The sequence below is a fragment of the Gouania willdenowi genome, chromosome 1 (genome assembly GCF_900634775.1).
Source record: "Gouania willdenowi chromosome 1, fGouWil2.1, whole genome shotgun sequence".
NCBI lineage: Eukaryota > Metazoa > Chordata > Actinopteri > Blenniiformes > Gobiesocidae > Gouania > Gouania willdenowi.
In genome coordinates, this window is record NC_041044.1 from 31694620 (window position 1) to 31713936 (window position 19317).

At 35.8% G+C, this 19317-nt stretch overlaps 2 protein-coding genes across 3 annotated transcripts; both read left to right on the forward strand.

The window, feature by feature from the left end:
- The first annotated feature begins 5387 nt into the window (after positions 1-5387).
- LOC114458290 (uncharacterized) lies at positions 5388-8943 on the forward strand. The gene is made up of 6 exons (XM_028440720.1): positions 5388-5459; positions 5538-5855; positions 6924-7013; positions 7082-7132; positions 7222-7367; positions 8512-8943. The coding sequence occupies exons 1-6, from the start codon at positions 5423-5425 to the stop codon at positions 8941-8943; spliced, it is 1074 nt and encodes a 357-aa protein (XP_028296521.1). The 5' UTR covers positions 5388-5422.
- A 5324-nt stretch (positions 8944-14267) lies between these two features.
- Positions 14268-18153, forward strand: LOC114468075 (CMRF35-like molecule 8). Of its 2 annotated transcripts, none has more exons than XM_028454749.1 (5): positions 14268-14418; positions 14803-15114; positions 15250-15303; positions 16069-16215; positions 17050-18153. In XM_028454749.1, the coding sequence occupies exons 1-5, from the start codon at positions 14382-14384 to the stop codon at positions 17280-17282; spliced, it is 783 nt and encodes a 260-aa protein (XP_028310550.1). In that variant the 5' UTR covers positions 14268-14381; the 3' UTR covers positions 17283-18153. The 2 variants fall into 2 exon arrangements, with proteins under 2 accessions (XP_028310550.1, XP_028310557.1); XM_028454756.1 differs by having other exon boundaries at positions 16069-16176.
- Positions 18154-19317: the final 1164 nt, after the last annotated feature.

A 19317-nucleotide genomic window follows, 5' to 3' on the forward strand; every position in this document is an offset into this window, starting at 1 on the left:
TGACTTTCATTTACCAGCCGTTAATAACAAACTTTGTTGGGATTATACATTTTTATAAACTGCACATTTAACATCTTTCCTTTTCAGAGATTGAGAAAAAGTATTAAAAACTAATTTCCTCCCCTTGGATCAGGCTAATATTAAACTTTATTAATTATTCTTTTAGTAATCATATAGTGTTTAATTCAGAGGTGATAGAAGACAAGGACTCAGTAGTGAGAGGTCAGGAATGAACACCAGTAGAAAGTTGCTAATGGAACAAATGCCTCCTATCGTATTTTCTTTTTTATGTTCAGTAGAAATGCAAAATCAATGAAGCTCTTTGTCTTTTCTGAGACTTCTTGGGGCAAAAGTCAACCACGTTCAAAGAAAACGTGTGGTGAGATCTCCATCACACAATGTGAAGCTTGTCTTTCGTTTGCCACCTTTGAACTGATCTGAAATGATGTATGCAATTTAGATGTTCTCTGCATCTTGTGATACGTGCACCCTGTTTCTTTTTTCAAAAGGCACTGAGCGTCACATGTACCATGGGAAATAAACCTCGCTGGTCATCGTTTGTCCCTGTTTTCAGATTCCTCGGTTCCAGCATCTCTTTCCTCTCATACGACCAACACGCAGAGCGAGGGCAGCCTGGGTTCCACTACGGAACCATCACAAGCTTTAACTCTACCAGCCTCAGGAGAAAATAACAGAAATCCAGAACCCAGCAGGCTCACAGGTATTGTAGCAAATATACTCACTGTCATGGTGACGCTAGGCTTGGGCAATATATCGAGATTTAAGATATATCGAGTTTTCTATTTTGACAATATATAAAATTTAGGGTTATTTCAACGTGTTCATTGTTATTAATTAATTACAGAAAAAAATAACGAACTAAAAAAAAAATAACACCGTTAATCCCTTCTTTTATTTTTGCACTCCAAACAGCGCTTGAACCTTTCTCATTTCAAGAGTTCCTGGTATACTAGGGTGACCAGATATTTAAAACCCAAAACCAGGACAGTAATTTAACAAAAAAAGATGACAGATTTTCAAAAGAAACTATTTACGTATTCTTTTATTTGTAATGAAAAAAGGTCACATAAATTAGAATATTGTGCTATAACCTGGCACTAAGCATCTTTCCTGACTTTGTCTTGGTCAATGTGTTGTTGTGTACTGTCCCTGTCAAATAAAAGCATACCATACCATACCATAAAATTATAAATCATAAAAAAACAACAACAACAACAACAACAACTTTATAAAGCCACTTTGTTCTACAGTATATCAATCTTTTTATCTGCCACAATATTATAACTTAAATGAAAGTACCTTAAGTTAAGGGCTTTTCTCAGCAATTTCTAGGTGAGATTAGAAATAAGATTAATTAGATTAAATAATTACAGTGCTGTCCCTTATAGGAGAAAAAGCCCAAAGTGGCACATATTGTACAGTTGTTTGTTAATAAATGTGTCTGTGTGGCATTTTTCACCCAGAATTTTTTTCTGGTCTGATTTTATTTGAATTAAAAATATCACCAGTTTGAGAAAAAATATTGAGATATGAGTTTTGGTCCATTGGTGACGCCTGAGAATGGGAACCCTGGCCTTAGCCAGTTTGACACTGAGCAGTTATTTTCACACCCAGATGCAGAAGATAAAGGTTCTCTGTGCTCGTTTAAGGTGTTTCCCTGTAAATATTTTGCAGACATGACTGTGGTCATCCTCATCTCAGGAAGCCTGGCGTTTCTGGTGTGTGCCATTATCCCTCTCATCTTTTACAGACACTGGAGGAGGAATGCAGGTAGGATGCATTACTTTGGTGTGAATGTGGTCCAAGATCCAAACAGAGAAAGTTATTCAGATACGGAATCCTCATAATGAATGAGTTTGATTGTTTTAGATGGACACAACGGGCCTGACTGTGACACGAGCGAGGTGAGCTTATTTTTCCAGATCTGAAGCTTTTACTTGATTAGTTAAAATGTTTGAAATTTTTCTCAATTGACTGATAATGTTAACGCTTTCTTTTCAGTGTGAGAACCAAGAGGGGAACATTACATGTGTTTCACCTTCCTTTGTGTCAGTGGGTCTTCAGACTGTTGAACAGGAGGACGAGTCTGACTTTCACGACTCCTCGATGTACGCCGCGGCCTTCCAGGCTCTGGACCCCAAAGCTGTGGAATTAACAGAGTTTTAGAGCTAAATTTCTTTTCTTTGTCTGAAACTAAAATAAAGAGAAACTTTTGGAATAAACCTCAGACTGACTTTTCACACAACTGTATTTTCCTTCAACAACCAAAGTACTGAGCATGAGAAGTCGCTCATATTCACCCCTGAAAGACAGCGGTGACAAGGAACCAAGTACAAATACTTTGTTACGTTACTGTATTTAAGTTTATCTGTTATTTAGTGGCGATTAATCAATTAAAGAAAGAAATTATGTAAAAAATGCTGTTAATCGTTTTTTTTTTGCACTCCAAACAGCGTGGAACTTTTCTCATTTCAAGAGTTCCCAGTATACCCATAATACTGATACACAGACGGGAGACTGTTGTGCTTTCGTTGGTATTAATTTTGGTTTGCATAAACACCGGATGGAAAACCAAAGCCCACTTTTGTGCAAATTGTCCAAGAAAAGTTTGCCAATCACCAGAGTTTTTGCAGCCCCCGCTACCACCTCAATGCTAAACATGTAGCAGCTAGCACAGACACTCGGATAGCTGCGACATGCTGCGAGCACGCCGTGTCTCCAATCCACACAGGGCAAGATAACAGGATTGAGAGCCAGAATGAATAAAGGAACAAAATCACTGGATTGATATTATTATCTGAAGGAGAGAAGTTTGGTGTTCAATAATTGTAGGCCGTGGCTATTGATACGGAAACGTATGAATAGACTACCAGTCTATGTATACGCAGCGCCCCTCATTGGCCAGTTTAGGTGACGTGATAGGCGCACCGCGTGACTTAAAGTTCCGTCAGTTTTATTTCAGCTCATATTTATTTTTAGCTACCCAGCTAACCCTTTTATTTTAGCCCTTAACCTAACCCTATTCCTAACCCAGGAAATACCCTATTTTTGTTTTCCTTGTTTATGTATTTTAAAGGTGGAATTTGCCGTGTTAAATATGTTCAAATGAAAAAGTATATAAGACAAAAGTGGGATTTGAACCCACAACAGCAGAAAGAAGAATTCTTGAGTCAGGCACCTTAGACCACTTAGTCATCCTGACGCAGTGTAAATACAGGCACATTATGGTTATGTAGAAAAGGTCCGTAAAATGTATATAGTATAGTCCCGGGGGCTATCAATACGTTTCCGTATCAGTAGACACTTCCACAATTGTATCGCTCAGAAAAGTGTTCTTACTGTTTTTGAAGTGCTATGCTAACTTATAGCACTCCATATGGACCTGATGTTTTCTATCATTTCTATTTTATATTATTTGGAGATTGTTACAAATATTGATGTGCACTTTTATCAAAGTTATATATACATATACATATATTATTCATTTTTAAATCAATATTTAGTGCGAGCATATCGATAATCGATCGTGCGAAAAAAAATAAAATAAATATATACAGTATATATATATATATATTATATATACAGTATATTGCTGTATCAAGATATTGTCACATCCCTACTGAAGACAATTACTTTTGCCTCCTCTGCTGAAAGACATTTCTTCCTGGAGCTTCTTTTATCTCCTGTGTGGTTCATAATAAATCAACTCAATCATTGCATTCAAAAATATGTATTTTCATGCTGTGGTCATGCTTCCTCCTTGTTTTTTTTTTTTTTTTTTACTTTTCAAAATAAACTGATCTTTATTTATACTTTAGATGTATTGTTTTGCTCTTAAAATTGGCCTAACCTTCTACTTAGCATAAAAGTTGCACTCTCATTCAACTGTTGACTCAACTCCGACCTTTATTTTGGTAATTCACCTGAGAATGTCGCATTGTACCTGCAGAGGGCGCTGCATATTAACATGAGCTCTGTTTAATAAGGCTCTGACATTAGTAATAGTTTCTCCATCAGCTGAAAGGAAATCTTTTTTTTTTTTTTTTTTTTTTTATGGATCTTTTATCTCTTTACATTGCCAGACTACGGAAGATAACGACTAAATGTTTTTTGTTTTTTGTTTTTTTTTAAAAAAAGGAAAAAGCAGCAACTGCTCAAACTCTTGGAGTTAAGTTCTAAATTGTTAAACAATAAATAACCACAATGAAAAGGTTCAACCTGCCACATCTGCCTGTTTTTCAGTCTCTTGTAAAAAACACACCTTTTAACTTCAGTGTATGGTTTTTAAATTGCATTGATTTGATGAACACTGTTATTTTATATTTACTGTAGTTTTCTTTAAATTGTTTGTATTGTATCAACTTGTACAGCACTTTGTCCCCCTCTTCCTGGGTTTTTTAAGTGATTGATCAATAAAGCTGGATTGGATTGGACTTGTCTGCTGTGCTGCGATACAAACTGGTTGATGAAACGTGGGGTTCAGTTTCCTGTAAGCTATGGCTACACCACACAGATGCAGAACAAAAGACACTGTGGAGAAGCGGTCATTGGTTTATGTCATTATGATAAACTCTGTTTCACTTTGGGCCTCTCGGTTCCCCAACTGTTGTGTGGCTTCTTCTAGCTCAGAGATAAATGTTAAACTTCTCTGTCGCTTTGATAGCATCTTATCTGACTTGACTAACATATAAATGGTTATTAGTTCATACTTTAGTGTTAATTATAGCAGGGGCAATGTAGCTACAACAAAAAAAAAATATTATCATCATTTATTCCTTTTAAAAAGTGGTAATGTTTGCCACTGGAGGGTATTACATTTACTTTCCATCCACTGTTCCTCAAGCAAAAGTCAAAAAGTAGTAAGTAAACCATGGAAAAGCTACATAGATTCACTCATATATGAGATAAAACCAATAAGATATGATATGAAATAGACAATTTACAGTTACATTATAGTCTGCAATAAATAAAAGTGTAAAGGTTATTATACCATAACCATTCAGGTATGTCACATCTCAGATATTCTAAAAAAAACATCAATATTCCACTATGCCAATCAAAATTACACATGACACAATTAAACAGGGAGAGAATCACTGACACTTATGATTTATTCACTTGTTTTAGATGATATCCTTAGTCTAAAGTAAGGTTATGTATTTCAAATAAAAGGGTTTTGGCTTTTCTGGAGAAAGTTATATGATTTGTATATAGTTTTCAGTTTTAAAGTTCATGTTCTTTTTACGTTACGAGAACAAATGTAGTGTCACTGACCTGGCTTTTGAGACTCACACGGCACTTCCTGTCATTTCTCTCAGGTTGAGGTTTGACTGCTCGAACAAACCATCTGTTATTAGAATCAGAGAAAAACCACTGCAAGTGTGCAGGTGTCTCAGTCAGAATGAAGACTTCTCTGGTTTCCCTCTGTCTTCTATTTGGTAAGTTATGAACTATCAAATATTGATTCATCTAAAATATACTACATTTCAATGATTTAGTGAAAATTCTTCTGCCAGCCGTTTTGACAGATTGCACCTTAATCCTTGAGAAGTCTGAGGGTCAAAACGTCTCCATTCAGTGCTCACACAAACTTGCATGGGGTAACGACAAATACTTCTGCAAGAATCCATGTAAGAGCAAAGGTGATATACTGGGAACTGTAAAGCCTGGTAAACAAGCAAAATATGAGAGAATTACGCTGATGGATTCAGGGGACGGTGTCCTCACAGTCAACATTTCTCAACTCCAGCTGTCAGACTCAAAGACATACTTTTGTGCTGTAGATCGTCCTGGGTTTGACACATATCATGAAGTACGCCTAACTGTTACAAAAGGTACTGTACGTTCCATGTAATCATTTTCTTTTATACCTACCCTCAAAGTTTTCCTGTATTTAGTCTTATCCCTAATAGACTCACATTTTATTTTACAATGAAAAAAATAAAGAAAATGTTTGCTTGTTACTTCAATGCAAATTTATAAAAAAATATTCTAACTTTTTGGTTAGGAAAATCTCGAGCATTGTGCAACCCAGTTTATAGAGGGTAGAGCAGAAATGGTTAAATAATCAGCCACATTTTTGTAGCAGCATTACAGAACTATTTTCACAACAATACCTAAAGATTAATCTACAATTTACAACTGTTTTTTTTCCTTCTTTTTAAACTGAGACATTATTACCTTATGATTGTTTCTAAAAATAAAAAGTACAAAGTACTCAGGCTAGAAGCCCAATACAATTGGTTCACAATACAGTATTATGTTTTGAAGAAAAAAACGTATATATTTGATTTTTTTAGTATTATATTATGAAATTAAAGCTCATTTGAGTTTGAACTCTGTACAAACTTTTCAAGCTTCAAACTGAAAAAATAAGACATTTTCTGTTCAAAGTGCAAAATCTTAAAATACCACTGCCAGCGTGACAGTTTAAAATTAGAAGCACACAGGTCGTCGTTATCATGACATCTTCACAGCCAAAGGTGTTTATGGTCCACACCCACTGTCAAATTTTTTTGATCCACTTTAAGTAGGAGCAGCGACGACGCACTAAAGTATTGGAGGACATGCCTTTGGTTGCAGTTAACAAGGTTTAAAATGTGTATTGAAAAGTGTATAAAACCCATAGAAGAGCCTTAATTCACTATTGTTCAGCAGTTTGTTGTGCTGACTGCCTATCAGAAATCTTAAAAAGTTCCATATTTCTTGAAAATTAGATTGACTTCAGTAGAAAAAAATAAATAAACATACAAAGGAAAAAACATGCAAAGCTTATATTTATACTTTTTATATGATGTCAACAAAATCTGAAGTGTCCACGAAAATACAAACAGTTTTTCTGCGATCACCGATTACATTAAACATACTGACTTAAGCACCTTGTCAATCCTTTATTTTTGCAGCTGTAACAACAAATGAAACGACTTCTTCATTAACGACTGTCACCGACTTCACACAATTGGCAACTGAAATAAGCACAACAATTCCAACAGGTAAAGACTTCTAAACCTAAATCCTAATGATGAAAATCATAGATAAATAAAATATTTTCATCCTACAGCAACAAACCTTACTTATGAATTCAACCTGAACATAAAGAACACAGAAACTGGTATGTTACTGCATATTTGATTTGAATAGGAACAACTTTGTTTAGGATGAGTTCATCTTAGTTCAGTCTTTCTCCTTGTTTCTGATCAGATGTCAGTCTGTATGCTGTGGGGGGCATCTTCCTTCTCTTTCTCCTGATTCTGGCAATATTAGCATGGAAATACCGAAACACCAGAAATCTTCGACGAGCAGCTTCCTCCCACGACACTGACGTGTACCACGCACCTGAACGAGAGGTATGAGAAAGACATTAGAAACCACCAGCTCTAAATATCTCTTTGCAGAAAAGCAGCTTTTTAATTAATTAGATTGTCGTAGGGGATACATAAAATAAAAATTGGAAACTTGAATATATATATATCAACCAGCAGTCAGGAGCCTCCATGCATTTCCACAAATTCCACATTAGCCGATGTCAGACGACCCATGGTGACAGAGAAACAATCTCAAAAAACGCGTGAATATGATGAGAGCTATATTGCTTTACCGATTTAAATTCCTTACAGATTATTATTTTTTTTTTAAAAAGATATTTTTATTATACATTATTCCTCAACAGGATAAATAAAATTCAGCGACAAATTTTATTGTAGGACTACATTGTATATGACATTATATAAGTGGTTTCTAACCTTTTTTGGGCTGTGACCCCATTTTATTATCACACATTTTTGACAGAGACTTTTTTTTTCCTTCTAGAATTAGCTTTCAATAATGTTTGTTGTTGCCATAATTAGTGCACAAAGTGATAAGATGCATTTCATTTCAACTAGATTTATATTTAAGAAAATGAAAGTATAGAATACAGTTATTTAAGATTGTTTTGTGTGTGGTGTTCTAATTTAAAAAAGAATAATTATTAAAACATTTTAAAAATGATTTTTTAATCAGTATTTTTTATTATTATAAAATACTAGACATTTCAGGGGACCTCATTTGAATTCCAGGCGACCTTACATGGGGGTACGACCCCAAGGTTGAAAATGCTTCATTTCATGATTATGTTTTTTTTTAAGTTTGCAGGAGTAGGGGGTACATGGCTTCAGGTTAAATGTCTGAAGGGATACGGGACTGTGAAAAGTTGGGGAACCACTGATCTACCGCAATGAGCGAAATTACGCTGAATGATCAAGTTTTTTTATCCTAAGATGTTCTAAGATTGGTTTTCCTTTGATTCTTTAAAATGGCCTTTTAGAAAAGACCATCATGCATGCTTAGACTTTTGTATTTGTCGGGAGTAAAAGCTTCTTTGAGGAATTATTTTGACATCAACAATGGGCGGAAATGAGATCGAGAGTCCCCGAAGTCTATAGAAAGCTAAACATATTTGACAAGTTTCGTAATAAACTGATTTTTTCTTTCATTGCTGTATTTCTTCAGGTTGAAAGTCAATTTGAAGATTCCAATAATAAGAGGCGGTGCCGTGTAAAGCCACCTGAGAGGACATCTGTTCCAGTACAGCACCAACATTCTGCTCCATCTGCCTCTACTTCCAAGGCAACAGAGTACGATTATAGCTTTAGTACTTATGAAAACATCTCTCTCTCCAAAAGACATGCTGGATTCAGACAATCCCCTGTAGAGGACCAAAAAGGTGAAGAATCAGAAACCTTTAAGGAATCTTTGCCACCAATGGCATGTGAAAGAAAGGCGGCTGGTTCTCTTCAGCAATCTTTAATACAGAAAAATGCAAGATGCTCTAAGTACGATTTATTACAGTTTGATACATCCAGAAATGGAGCAAATGGAGAAAAAGACAAGTCTCTTTGGTTTGGTATAGATTTATCCGAAAGGAATCAAAATCGAAGTTGAATGTAGCCCATTCTGGTTTTAGTGTGCATTAAAAAAAGAAATCATAAATATACAGTATACGGTGTATGACTAACTTTATGTTATTGAAGTGAACTTCATTAAGCGAGGGCCTAATCTCAGGACTATTGTTATTGTTTTTATGTATGTTGACTGTTGTCAAAAAAAAAAAAAAAAAAAGGAAACTTCATTAATGCAATATTATTTGTGTGCTGATTCATTTGATGAACCACAACTGAAACTCTGCAGAATAATCTTACACAATTACACACTCTTACACAATATTAATAAAGCCTTATTAATAATAATAAAAAAAAAGGCATAACAAGGAAACACTGACAGAAAGAAGGCTCTGAGTTGCTCTCCTGGGGAAAGTATAAGACTTGCTGTTTATGTTTTCTTAAATCATCTGTAAATTTTGGTTTTCTTTGGTTTTGCTTTGTGTTGAACGTTCCCCCGGCCGTGAGCCTGGAAAGGAGCAAACGGGTGTTAAAATGGATTGATAGAGGTTGAAGGTTCAAAATAAATTAAACTAAAAACAAAAAAAACACCTCTTTTGTGTACAGTTTGCATGTTCTCCATGTGCTTGGGTTTTTGTTTTTGCTTTTCTGGGCACTTTTGATTTCTCCAACAATCTCAAACCATGTATGTTGGAGTGATTAGAGCCTCAGACCTGTCATGTGGAGTAGCCCAGGGATCTGTTCTGGGGCCTGTTTTGTTTTTATTGTATCTGATGCCTCTTGGTCGGTTGATCCGTGGTTTTAAAAATGTGTTTAATCATTTTTATGCTGACGATATCCAGTTGTACTGCTCCTTTAATGACTTTCACTTTTTATCAGAGTTCTTAGATTGTATATCCTGTATCAAAAACTGGTTGTCATCAAATTATCTCCAGATAAATTCAAACGAAACAGAAACTCTGATCATTGCTCCTGATAAAAACATCCCTCTGATTAAAAACTCTCTTGGTGATCTGGACTCATCTGTTAAAACCAGCCTCAGAAACCTCGGGGTTGTTTTTGATCAGTCCATGTCTTTGGAGGGACATTGTCGTCAATTGACTAAAAACTGTTTTTACCACCTGAGAAATATCTCTAAAGTGAGGCATCTATTATCAAAATCAGATCTGGAACTGGTCATACACGCATTTATGTTATCTCGTATTGACTATTGTAATTCTGTTTTTACATGTTTTAATAAGTTGACCCTAAACAGACTCCAGATCGTTCAGAACGCTGCTGCCAGACTTTTAACTGGTGCTTCTAGAACATCCCACATCACCCCCATTCTTGCTACTCTGCACTGGCTTCCAGTTAAGTTTCGCATAGAATATAAAATATTAGTTCTCACGTTACGAGCATTACATGGTCAGGCCCCTAAATATATCACGGACTTGTTGTGACCCTACTCATCAGGGCGATGCCTTCGGTCTTCAGGTCAGGGTCTCCTAAAGACCCCAAAAACTAAATTTAAAACCAGAGGAGACCTGTTGTTCCAGGCTGTAGCTCCCAGACTCTGGAATAACCTGCACCAGTCTCTCAGGGAGCTCAACTGTGTGGACACTTTTTAAAAACTGCTGAAGACTACACTTTACAGTAAAGCTTTTAGTTAACTGGATTTTAATTTTTATTTATCCTTTAATGTTGCTGTTCTTATGATATTTATGCACTCTTGTTTTATTATTCTATTGTGTTGCTCTTGTACTTTTACCACAACTCTGTACAGCACTTTGTGATTTCATCTGCAAAAAGCGCTTTATAAATAAAACTTACTTACTTACTCAGATGTGTTCATATAGTACATTTGTTTGTGAATGTGTTTGTCTTGTCACGATGCATCGGCCTCACGTCCTGTCCAGTTTATCATTTTATTTACCTTTTTTTCCACATCCTCTGCCTGATGTGAGATACCTCATGACATGTGCAAGATTAGGCAGGTACAGAAAATGAATGGAACAATTAAACCTAATATTTATATTGGTAAGAAGTACATATAATTTAAATGTTCTAATATGTATATTGATTTAATAATGAATTAATGTAATTATAAAAGCTAGAAAGTTCTGCATGCTTACGTGCGGTGTGTGTGTGCGCGTGTGTGTGTTTGTGAAGCAAATATCTCCCCAACGTGGGTGTCTGTTCGACCTGAAACTTTCTGAACAGCTTCCACATAAGCCAAGTGTGTGCATTCGTTATTTTGGAGTAATTTGGTGTTGCAAAACATTTAAAACGTTCATTCTAATTTTAAGATTACGGATCCCTTTCGTTATTGAGCGCGATATTGAGCGTGCTACTTCCGGTTCCGGTTCACCGGTTTGTGAGGTCACTGTGTCGCAGTTTGTTTGGGTTTAAAAATAAGATCAATATTAAAAACGTTTTTGTACTGCTAAAAGTTATTTAAGTTAACTAGTACAGTACCCATCAGAAGTATGTATTCATATAGTGTTGGAGTTGTCAATTATGGCCAAATGAGTATGTGTTTGAAGCTTGGATGTCCAAAGAGGTGTACATACTATGTAGTGTTATAAAGGGGTTTATTTGAGGGTGAAAAGTATAATAGGGTGTGCGATTTCCCTGGTTTCATTCTATGGGACATGCACATGATAAATGTGTTTTTTTTTACTCATTTTTATATTTTTTTTGTTTGGTGTATTTTTCTGTAATGTATGTTTTTTGGAGTCATTATGTGTGTTTTTGGAGCCTTTTTGTATATTTTTGTGCATTTCTGTCACTAAACACCTGCAGTATCTGTGTGTGTGTGTGTGTGTGTGTGTGTGTGTGCGCGTGTGTGTGTGTGTGTGCGTGTGCGGCTGTGTGTGTGTGTGTGTGTGTGTGTGTGTGTGTGTGTGTGTGTGTTATTATGGTTAGTGCTATTTATTGTAGGTGTTAAGGTGCTGTTAAAATGTTTCCTCTTTATGGCTGTGATACCGTGTAGAAAGAATCACACACGCATGCGCATCAGCCGTGTGTGTGTGTGTGTGTGTGTGTGTTATTATGGTTAGTGCTATTATCGCTACCTGTTAGTGGGCGCAGTCTCACACACGCACGCGCATCAGCCGCAAACACTCACCCTTGCGCAGAACAAACAATAATCATTGTGCATCCGCTCACAAAAAAGTTATATTCTTCTGACTGAAGAACCAGATAGTTTGTGATATAGTCAGCTATTGGCCGTCAACAACTTATTTGATACTTCCAGGCACTCTTCCGTTGTCACAACTCTCTCTCCAGACGTCTCTGTGTGCGTTCAGCATGTATATCCAAAGTGCGCAATAGGTTCATTTTAACCCTAACCCTAACCCTAACCCTAACCCTAACCCTAACCCTAACCCTAACCATGAAATATCTATACTATCTATCTATACTATAATGCAGGAAAGGTCTGCGTGCGTGTGTGTGCGCGTGTGTTTGTGGAGCGAATATCTACCCGGCTCGGTGTCTGTTCGACCTCAAACTTTGTCAACGGCTTCCAAATACCCTGAGTGTGTGCATTCGTTATTTTGGAGTAATTTGGTCATTTCAAAACGTTTATTTTAGTTTTATTTCGCCCGGACGGCACATTTCACCCAAAAGTGAAACCTATTCAACTTTTGACCTCAGTGTGAGGGGGCGTTAGCGCAACATCTATATCTATATCACTGCACAGCTTCGCTCAGGTGCGTGCCAGAGCCAATCACTCGCTGAAAACCTGGAGTAGCGCCAGACCTGCGCACAGGCAAACGAGTGAGAGAGAGGAAGATTGTTTAAGACTCTTTCACAAGTTTTCAGCTCATGTGGATTTCTCTTTTGAGGAAACATACTTTTTTACTCTTCCTTATTTGGTGATTATGTTTCAAAACGTTTATTTTCATGTTAGTTTGAACGTTCGCTGTTTAGACCAGACAGACGGGACCTGGAAGTTATTGACGGGCAATGGCCGCGGTTGTGTTGAAAGCTTACGGCGAAAAATGCACATTTACGGCATTATAAACGCTGATATTTCCACCACGTGCTACATAATCAAATGCGCACCTTGGATGTACATGATGAACGCACACAGAGCCATTTAAAGAGAGTTGCGACAATGGGAGCGTTCCCGGAAGTTTCAAATAGTTCCCGCGGGTCGTTTTTTTTTTCTCTACACACGCATTTCAACAATCTGTGATGAAGTATGTGCATGCTCGTGGCTGATGCGCACACCCACCCACACACACACACACACACACACACACACACGATAATCACCGCTGCACTAAGAAATTATAAATAAATATTTTTGTTTGTACAAATTTATGTCTTATCAGATTCTACAAAAACCGCCGCATTGGTACAAACGTTATTTATCAATTTATCATGCGCATGTCCCATAGAATTAAACCATGGAAATCACACACGCTATTTTACTTTGCACCCGCAAACATACCCCTTTATAACACTACATAGTATGTACACCTTTTAGTACATCTAACCTTCAAACACATACTCATTGGGCCATAATTGACCACTTAAGCTCCCACATGAATACATACTTCCGACGGGCACTGTACTAGTAATATAAAACAAAGGGAAGAGAATGGGCCTTTGCGTTCAATGTACAGCGGTACAAAAAATTTCCAATACTCCACCCACATTAGTGCTCTATAACAATGTTCACAATATTACAAACATACAATAAACCTAACGTACATAGAAAATAAATTATCATATAAAACGTCCTAAAAAATGCAACGTTTATAATATATGCAACATTTAAAAAGTAATGTTCGAAAAATGTAATTATGCAGTTAGAATTGGATTACTTAAACATTAGCCACTATTGGAATGATATACAGTTACATGAGAAATTGGAGTAAATAAAGAAATTGGTTTGTTTGCGGTGTGTATTGCCTTGGGAAGAAGCTGTGGGTGAGTAAGTGAATGAATAAACCTCCCTCCTATGTAGTGTACACCACCTGAAAACACCAAGTGTATATCTTAAATGGTAAACTTTATATCACAAGAATGTGTAAACTGTATGTAAGGACTCCATTTTACTGAAAACAACGAGCCATTGAATCAGTTTGATCCCAAATACAATGGATCCAAAAAGAACACATGAGATTTAAAAAGTTCCTTTTTAAAAATCACAAAAATTTCAGCTTTAAAAAATAATCAACAACAATGCACGACTGTCCTTTGATTGATTTACTGTGTTTTTCCTGAGATAGAAACTTCTTACGGGGCAGTTACAGAGCAAAACTCAAATAAGTTACCGAATGTATCACATCCTCCAAAAGGTCACAGCGGTCACAAGATAGAAACAGTGGAAAGGAACTACAGAGAGGAAGTCCAACAGAAATGAGAAACTGCCGGTAACACCGTACTAGAATAGCAGCGCAAATCATTGTAAACAGGGCCCGACAAGTCCATTAGACAAGAAGAGGGAGAAGGAAGGACAAAACACATACAATCTTGTAAGAACTCATGGCTTTAACCTTGGTATTAATCCTCTTTTTGCAAGGTGAGTGATTCAAAATTAAACCCACAATCTTCATTTATTCTGCCTAAGACCTTCTTTCCTCATTTACTCGCTATGGCTTTTGTTTCTCAAATACGATTGTTGCTGTTTTCACTATCAGTAAATATAGTGAAATACACACCTCAGGTTACAAACTTTTCTTTTTCAAGCTTTTATATCATGAAATTAACCTTTTAACTGTGTCTTCTAACTAAAAACTAAACGAACTGTAGTTTTAAGACAGTCTTTTACTTCTGGGTTGTTGGTAAATTAATTTTCATGGCACAATAGCATGTAAAAACCAAATATGGAAACCCTGTAAGCACTGAAAGCTATAGTTTCCAAACCAAACCCCTGATTTGTTGTTTTTGTGTGTGTTTTGTGTAGGGTTGTGTGAGAGTGAGGCTCTGTCGGTGAAAGGAAAGGTGAAAGATAAGATTAATATAACGTGCTCCCATACAAATGCTTGGTCTAACATGAAATACTTCTGCAAAGAAAAGTGTGAAAATAAGGACGTCCTCATAAAAAGCAATGGGAAAAACAAGAATTCAGATGGGCGATACAGTATTGAGGATAAGGGAAACGTTTTCTTTGTGATCATCTCTAAATTGACCATAGAGGACTCGGGCACTTACTGGTGTGCCATCGACCGTGTTGGCGTGGACACTTACAATAAAGTGTCCATCACTGTAGAGGAGGGTGAGTGCAAACAAAGTAAATGGTTCTTCTTCAGCGACATATGAAATGGTGGAGATTAATTTACACATAAGGTAGAAAACAAATGGAATGCAAAGACATCTGATGCAAGCCTGATGGATTTTGTTTGTCTTACAGATAAAACAGGTAATGAGGAAAGTTTGACCACGAACACAAAAGCTTCATTCTCTAGTAAGCAAATTTTTGGGCTTACATTTGACAGCATCATCTTCTATACCACACGTGTCAAACTCAAGCCCCAGGGGCCAAAGAAAGCAAAAATGTCAGAGAAACCATGAATCATAACCAACTAATTCAGTTGTAGATATCTCTAAAATAATACACAAATTCATTGAAATTCCACAATATTAGCGGGTTCACATTTTCCCCTTGCTTATATCACATGGTGGCAGTCATTTTTAATCTCAAATTGTTAAAATAACTCAATTTTTCCAAAATACTGCAAATTTCTTCAAATTATTAGACAACATTTCCCCAAATTACATAAAAATGGTTCACAAAATCAAATAAATTGAAAGTGAAGATCATGCAGGAACTGTTGTGTCACTTATTGCTTTGATAGTATCAGTGTCATATATATTTAGTCATTCATTATGAATAATAATTAAATTACTAATTTTCCCACCTTAAATTGGTGGCCCACTTAACATAAACTTGCTCCGTGTTTGGCCCCTGAACTAAAATGAGTTTGACATCCCTGTTCTAAACTGATTCTAATCTTTTTTACATGCACAACCCTGACCTTGCAGGGACATCAAACTTATAGTTTCACTTTTGTTGTTGCACACTTGTCTTCTGTTGGACTTCACATACCGAGACGTTGTCAAATCCTACTTATATCCCTATGTATGAAATCAGTCTTTAACTAAAGCTCACAGTAATAAAACTAAATACTAAAATTGTCTGCTCATTTGGGTTATTTCTGCTTTGTTTCAGAAATGATGATTTACATCGGAGCTGGTCTGGGAATGGTTGTTCTGGTTTCGGTGATTGTCCTTGTAATATTTGTCAAACATCAAAGAAGAATCATCCACTCTTCTTCAGGTGTGACTACCGACAGTCGAAACATGTCAAGAGATCAAAGTAAATTTCCTGAAGTGAATTTCGTTAATGGGAGGTTGTGTATTTTGGGGATCTAATTTCTTCCTGACTGATTTTATGACATTGATAATGAATTAGTTTACATTTAAATTATAATTTATTCAGTAATGACTGAAATGTTTATCTAACATGAAGACAAGAAAAACATGAAATTAACAGTAAATATGCAATGCAATGACTTGTATTTGAACTGAAAGTATATTAAATGAACAAATGTGCTTCATATACCCATTTATGTTTAAATTTAGGCTGTATTATTATTATTATTATATTTAGCGGTGCTAGCTTAGCATAGCCACATCGCATAACGAGCCAATTATCATGATGACACAGGCTTATATAGACACAAAAACACATACATAAGCCTACCTTGTGTAGATGCCAGGGCTGTTAATGAGCTACAGACCATTGGAGATCTGGCCATGTTGTTGGGTCGTTTTTCCATGAATCTTGAGGTGCTTGGCAAGGACATGATTGTAAACCAACCAGATGTGACTTCCCTTCATATCGGTGCTTGGCCTTTGGCTCTAATCTGCTGAAATATTCGTACAACATTGAGTTGTCCGCGGTAAATAGTGTAAATAGCGGTTGTCATGCAAATGTAACCCCCTCTTAAAATGGCGGAGGGCGTTGCTAAGGCAAATGTCCCGTATGATGATGTCACCGCAAAAAGGTGGATAATATTATAGGTACTTCATTCATCCTATAGGGATATTTGGCAAGATTGAGATACAGGAAACCAACTAATGTATGACACAGACTGAATTTTGATTAAAAACCTTTGTTTTTTGTGTTTTTTTTCCCTCTTCAAAACAGCTGGAAAAAATCCTGAAACCATCTACACAACATTGTTCTTCGAGAAAGAGGATTCTTTAGCGATCGAGCATCATGAAACAAACTGCAGGACCAAGAATTCTGCGGAAAACACGGACGCCAACGTGTCTCCACAGCCACAGAACCAAAGAGACGACCTCTTTTACACTACTGTCAGCTTCGTCAAACGCCCTGATTTTCAGAGCACCATTGCACCTCACTCTGCAACAGAATAGTACTCGTCCATTAAACACATGTCGACAATCAGCTATTTATACTAGTGTTTAAACTCAGTATTAATCTCTTCTTTTGTTATGGTTACACACCAATCAGCTTAAAAGTATATGATCAACAGCCAGCATTAAAAATCTTGATTACCTCTTCCTATTAGTGAGTGGTGATGTGTTCCAAGTGGGAAAACAGGTAAATAATATGGATTGGTGCAAATTGAAAATTTGGAAAATAGTGATGGTTAGCAATAGAGGTGCAGGTTGATAGAAAGATAGGCACACAATAAACCGGTATATGACATTTTTTACTTTAACTCAATTGGCCTACATACTGTACTTACTCTGGGAGTGACCTTGTCAACTCAAATGGAATATGAAATAAACAACAACACAAATAAGGCAGTTCTTTTCTATTTAAAGTACAAAAAGTTCCACTCTGCAAATAGAGCGTAAAAACAGTGACTGACTACTAATGGCATAAAATTAAAACCAACTCTGTGCAGGAACTTTGAATGACAAGGATTTTTTTGGAACATCAAACTATAGCAGTCTACAAAGCCCACAATTAAGATATAAACATGTTCTTTTTCAAAAATATCAGCATGTGTACAATCACTGCCTTGTTAAAGTACAATTAATGCAATATTTTCTACAATGACTGGCTGTGTATATAACTTGGAAGTAGTAAGTTAATGAAATTTGCATTTATTAATGCTTGTAATGGCAGTGTACAACAAAGGTCTCCTGTAGGGCCATCCCAAGGCTTTATGGGGCCCTAAGCAACTTTCATTTTGGGGCCCCTTAACTACTGTTATTGAATGCTTTATCATTTACACATGATTATCACTCACCTACACCAAATCTCTCACATCCATTATCAACCACATTATATTTTTATGTAATTTGTGTCTTTTTTTTTTTTTTTTTAGATCTGCTCTTGCATTCATATGTACCTTAAGAGTCACTGCGGTTCAAGTATCTTTTATTTGCTCTTGGTTTGTAAACTGGGAATGTCAAAGTGCAGAAAGTGAAAAATAAAAAAAATCAACAAAACCTGCACAAATAGACTTCATTTAAAAAAAAAAAAAAAAAAAAAAAAAAACAGTATATTAAATATGTCAATCAAATTGTAATAAATGCAGCTTTTTAAAAAGGAAAAAATAAATTAATAGACTATAATGTATATTATGCTGTTGTCATGCTTGTACACCTTCACAAAATAAGAATTTCAAAACTGAACACATAGACCAGATAAACAAAATTGAAAAAAAAAAAAAAAAGAAATTCAAGAATTACACAATATTTAAAAATAAACAGGTATACAAAAATACTAACAGTGCAAAAATTCCCCTAAACTATTTACACTGTTAAATAGTTGTGTAACTTCCACTCACGTATGCATTACGAATTTATCAAACACTACCCTACAATACTATTGTCTTTATTATAATAAATAATAAATAATTTGTTATTTTAACATAAGCACCGCTGTTTGGCTAAATGTAATGTATTTGCGCGTCTTTTGTGCAACTTTTTTTTTTAGTGCAAGTCTTGTCTTCATTTTTTCATCTTGAGCAACACTGGCCAATGACTTCCACAGACAAAATACTTTTTAAGATTTGCATGTCTAATAATAATAATGTTCTTAAGTGTGCTTTATCGTGATACACATTTAGTTATTAAATGTAGCTTTGCAGAACAGCTTTATGTTGACAGGTAGACACTCATGGTAACTCAGGCTAAGGTGAAAGCTGTGCAGAATCTAACAATATATATCTATATTAAAACAAGATTGACCAGCAGATGTCGACTGTGAGCAAAGGTTTGTGACCAATGTGAGGTTTTTTTTTTTTGTTGTAATATTACCAACTTTAATGACTAATTCAGTGATATTCTTGAATCAAGTTAGTAAATACTGCGTATTTTATAATATAATAATAATAATTAAAAAAAACTCATGTTCGGTTGTAATCCTGTGTGAATGAGGTGATAGTGTAAAGCACTTTGGAACTATACTTTGTCATAAAGGCACTATTTAAAT

Excerpts from the sequence above, each read along its gene's own strand:
- LOC114468075 (XM_028454749.1), top strand. The coding sequence starts at position 14,382 with ATGGCTTTAACCTTGGTATTAATCCTCTTTTTGCAAG. Across the intron at positions 14,419-14,802 it reads ATTAATCCTCTTTTTGCAAG|GGTTGTGTGAGAGTGAGGCT; the intron begins GTGAGTGATTCA and ends TGTTTTGTGTAG. Across the intron at positions 15,115-15,249 it reads GTCCATCACTGTAGAGGAGG|ATAAAACAGGTAATGAGGAA; the intron begins GTGAGTGCAAAC and ends TTTGTCTTACAG.
- LOC114458290 (XM_028440720.1), top strand. The coding sequence starts at position 5,423 with ATGAAGACTTCTCTGGTTTCCCTCTGTCTTCTATTTG. Across the intron at positions 5,460-5,537 it reads TTCCCTCTGTCTTCTATTTG|CCGTTTTGACAGATTGCACC; the intron begins GTAAGTTATGAA and ends TTCTTCTGCCAG. Across the intron at positions 7,368-8,511 it reads ACCACGCACCTGAACGAGAG|GTTGAAAGTCAATTTGAAGA; the intron begins GTATGAGAAAGA and ends GTATTTCTTCAG.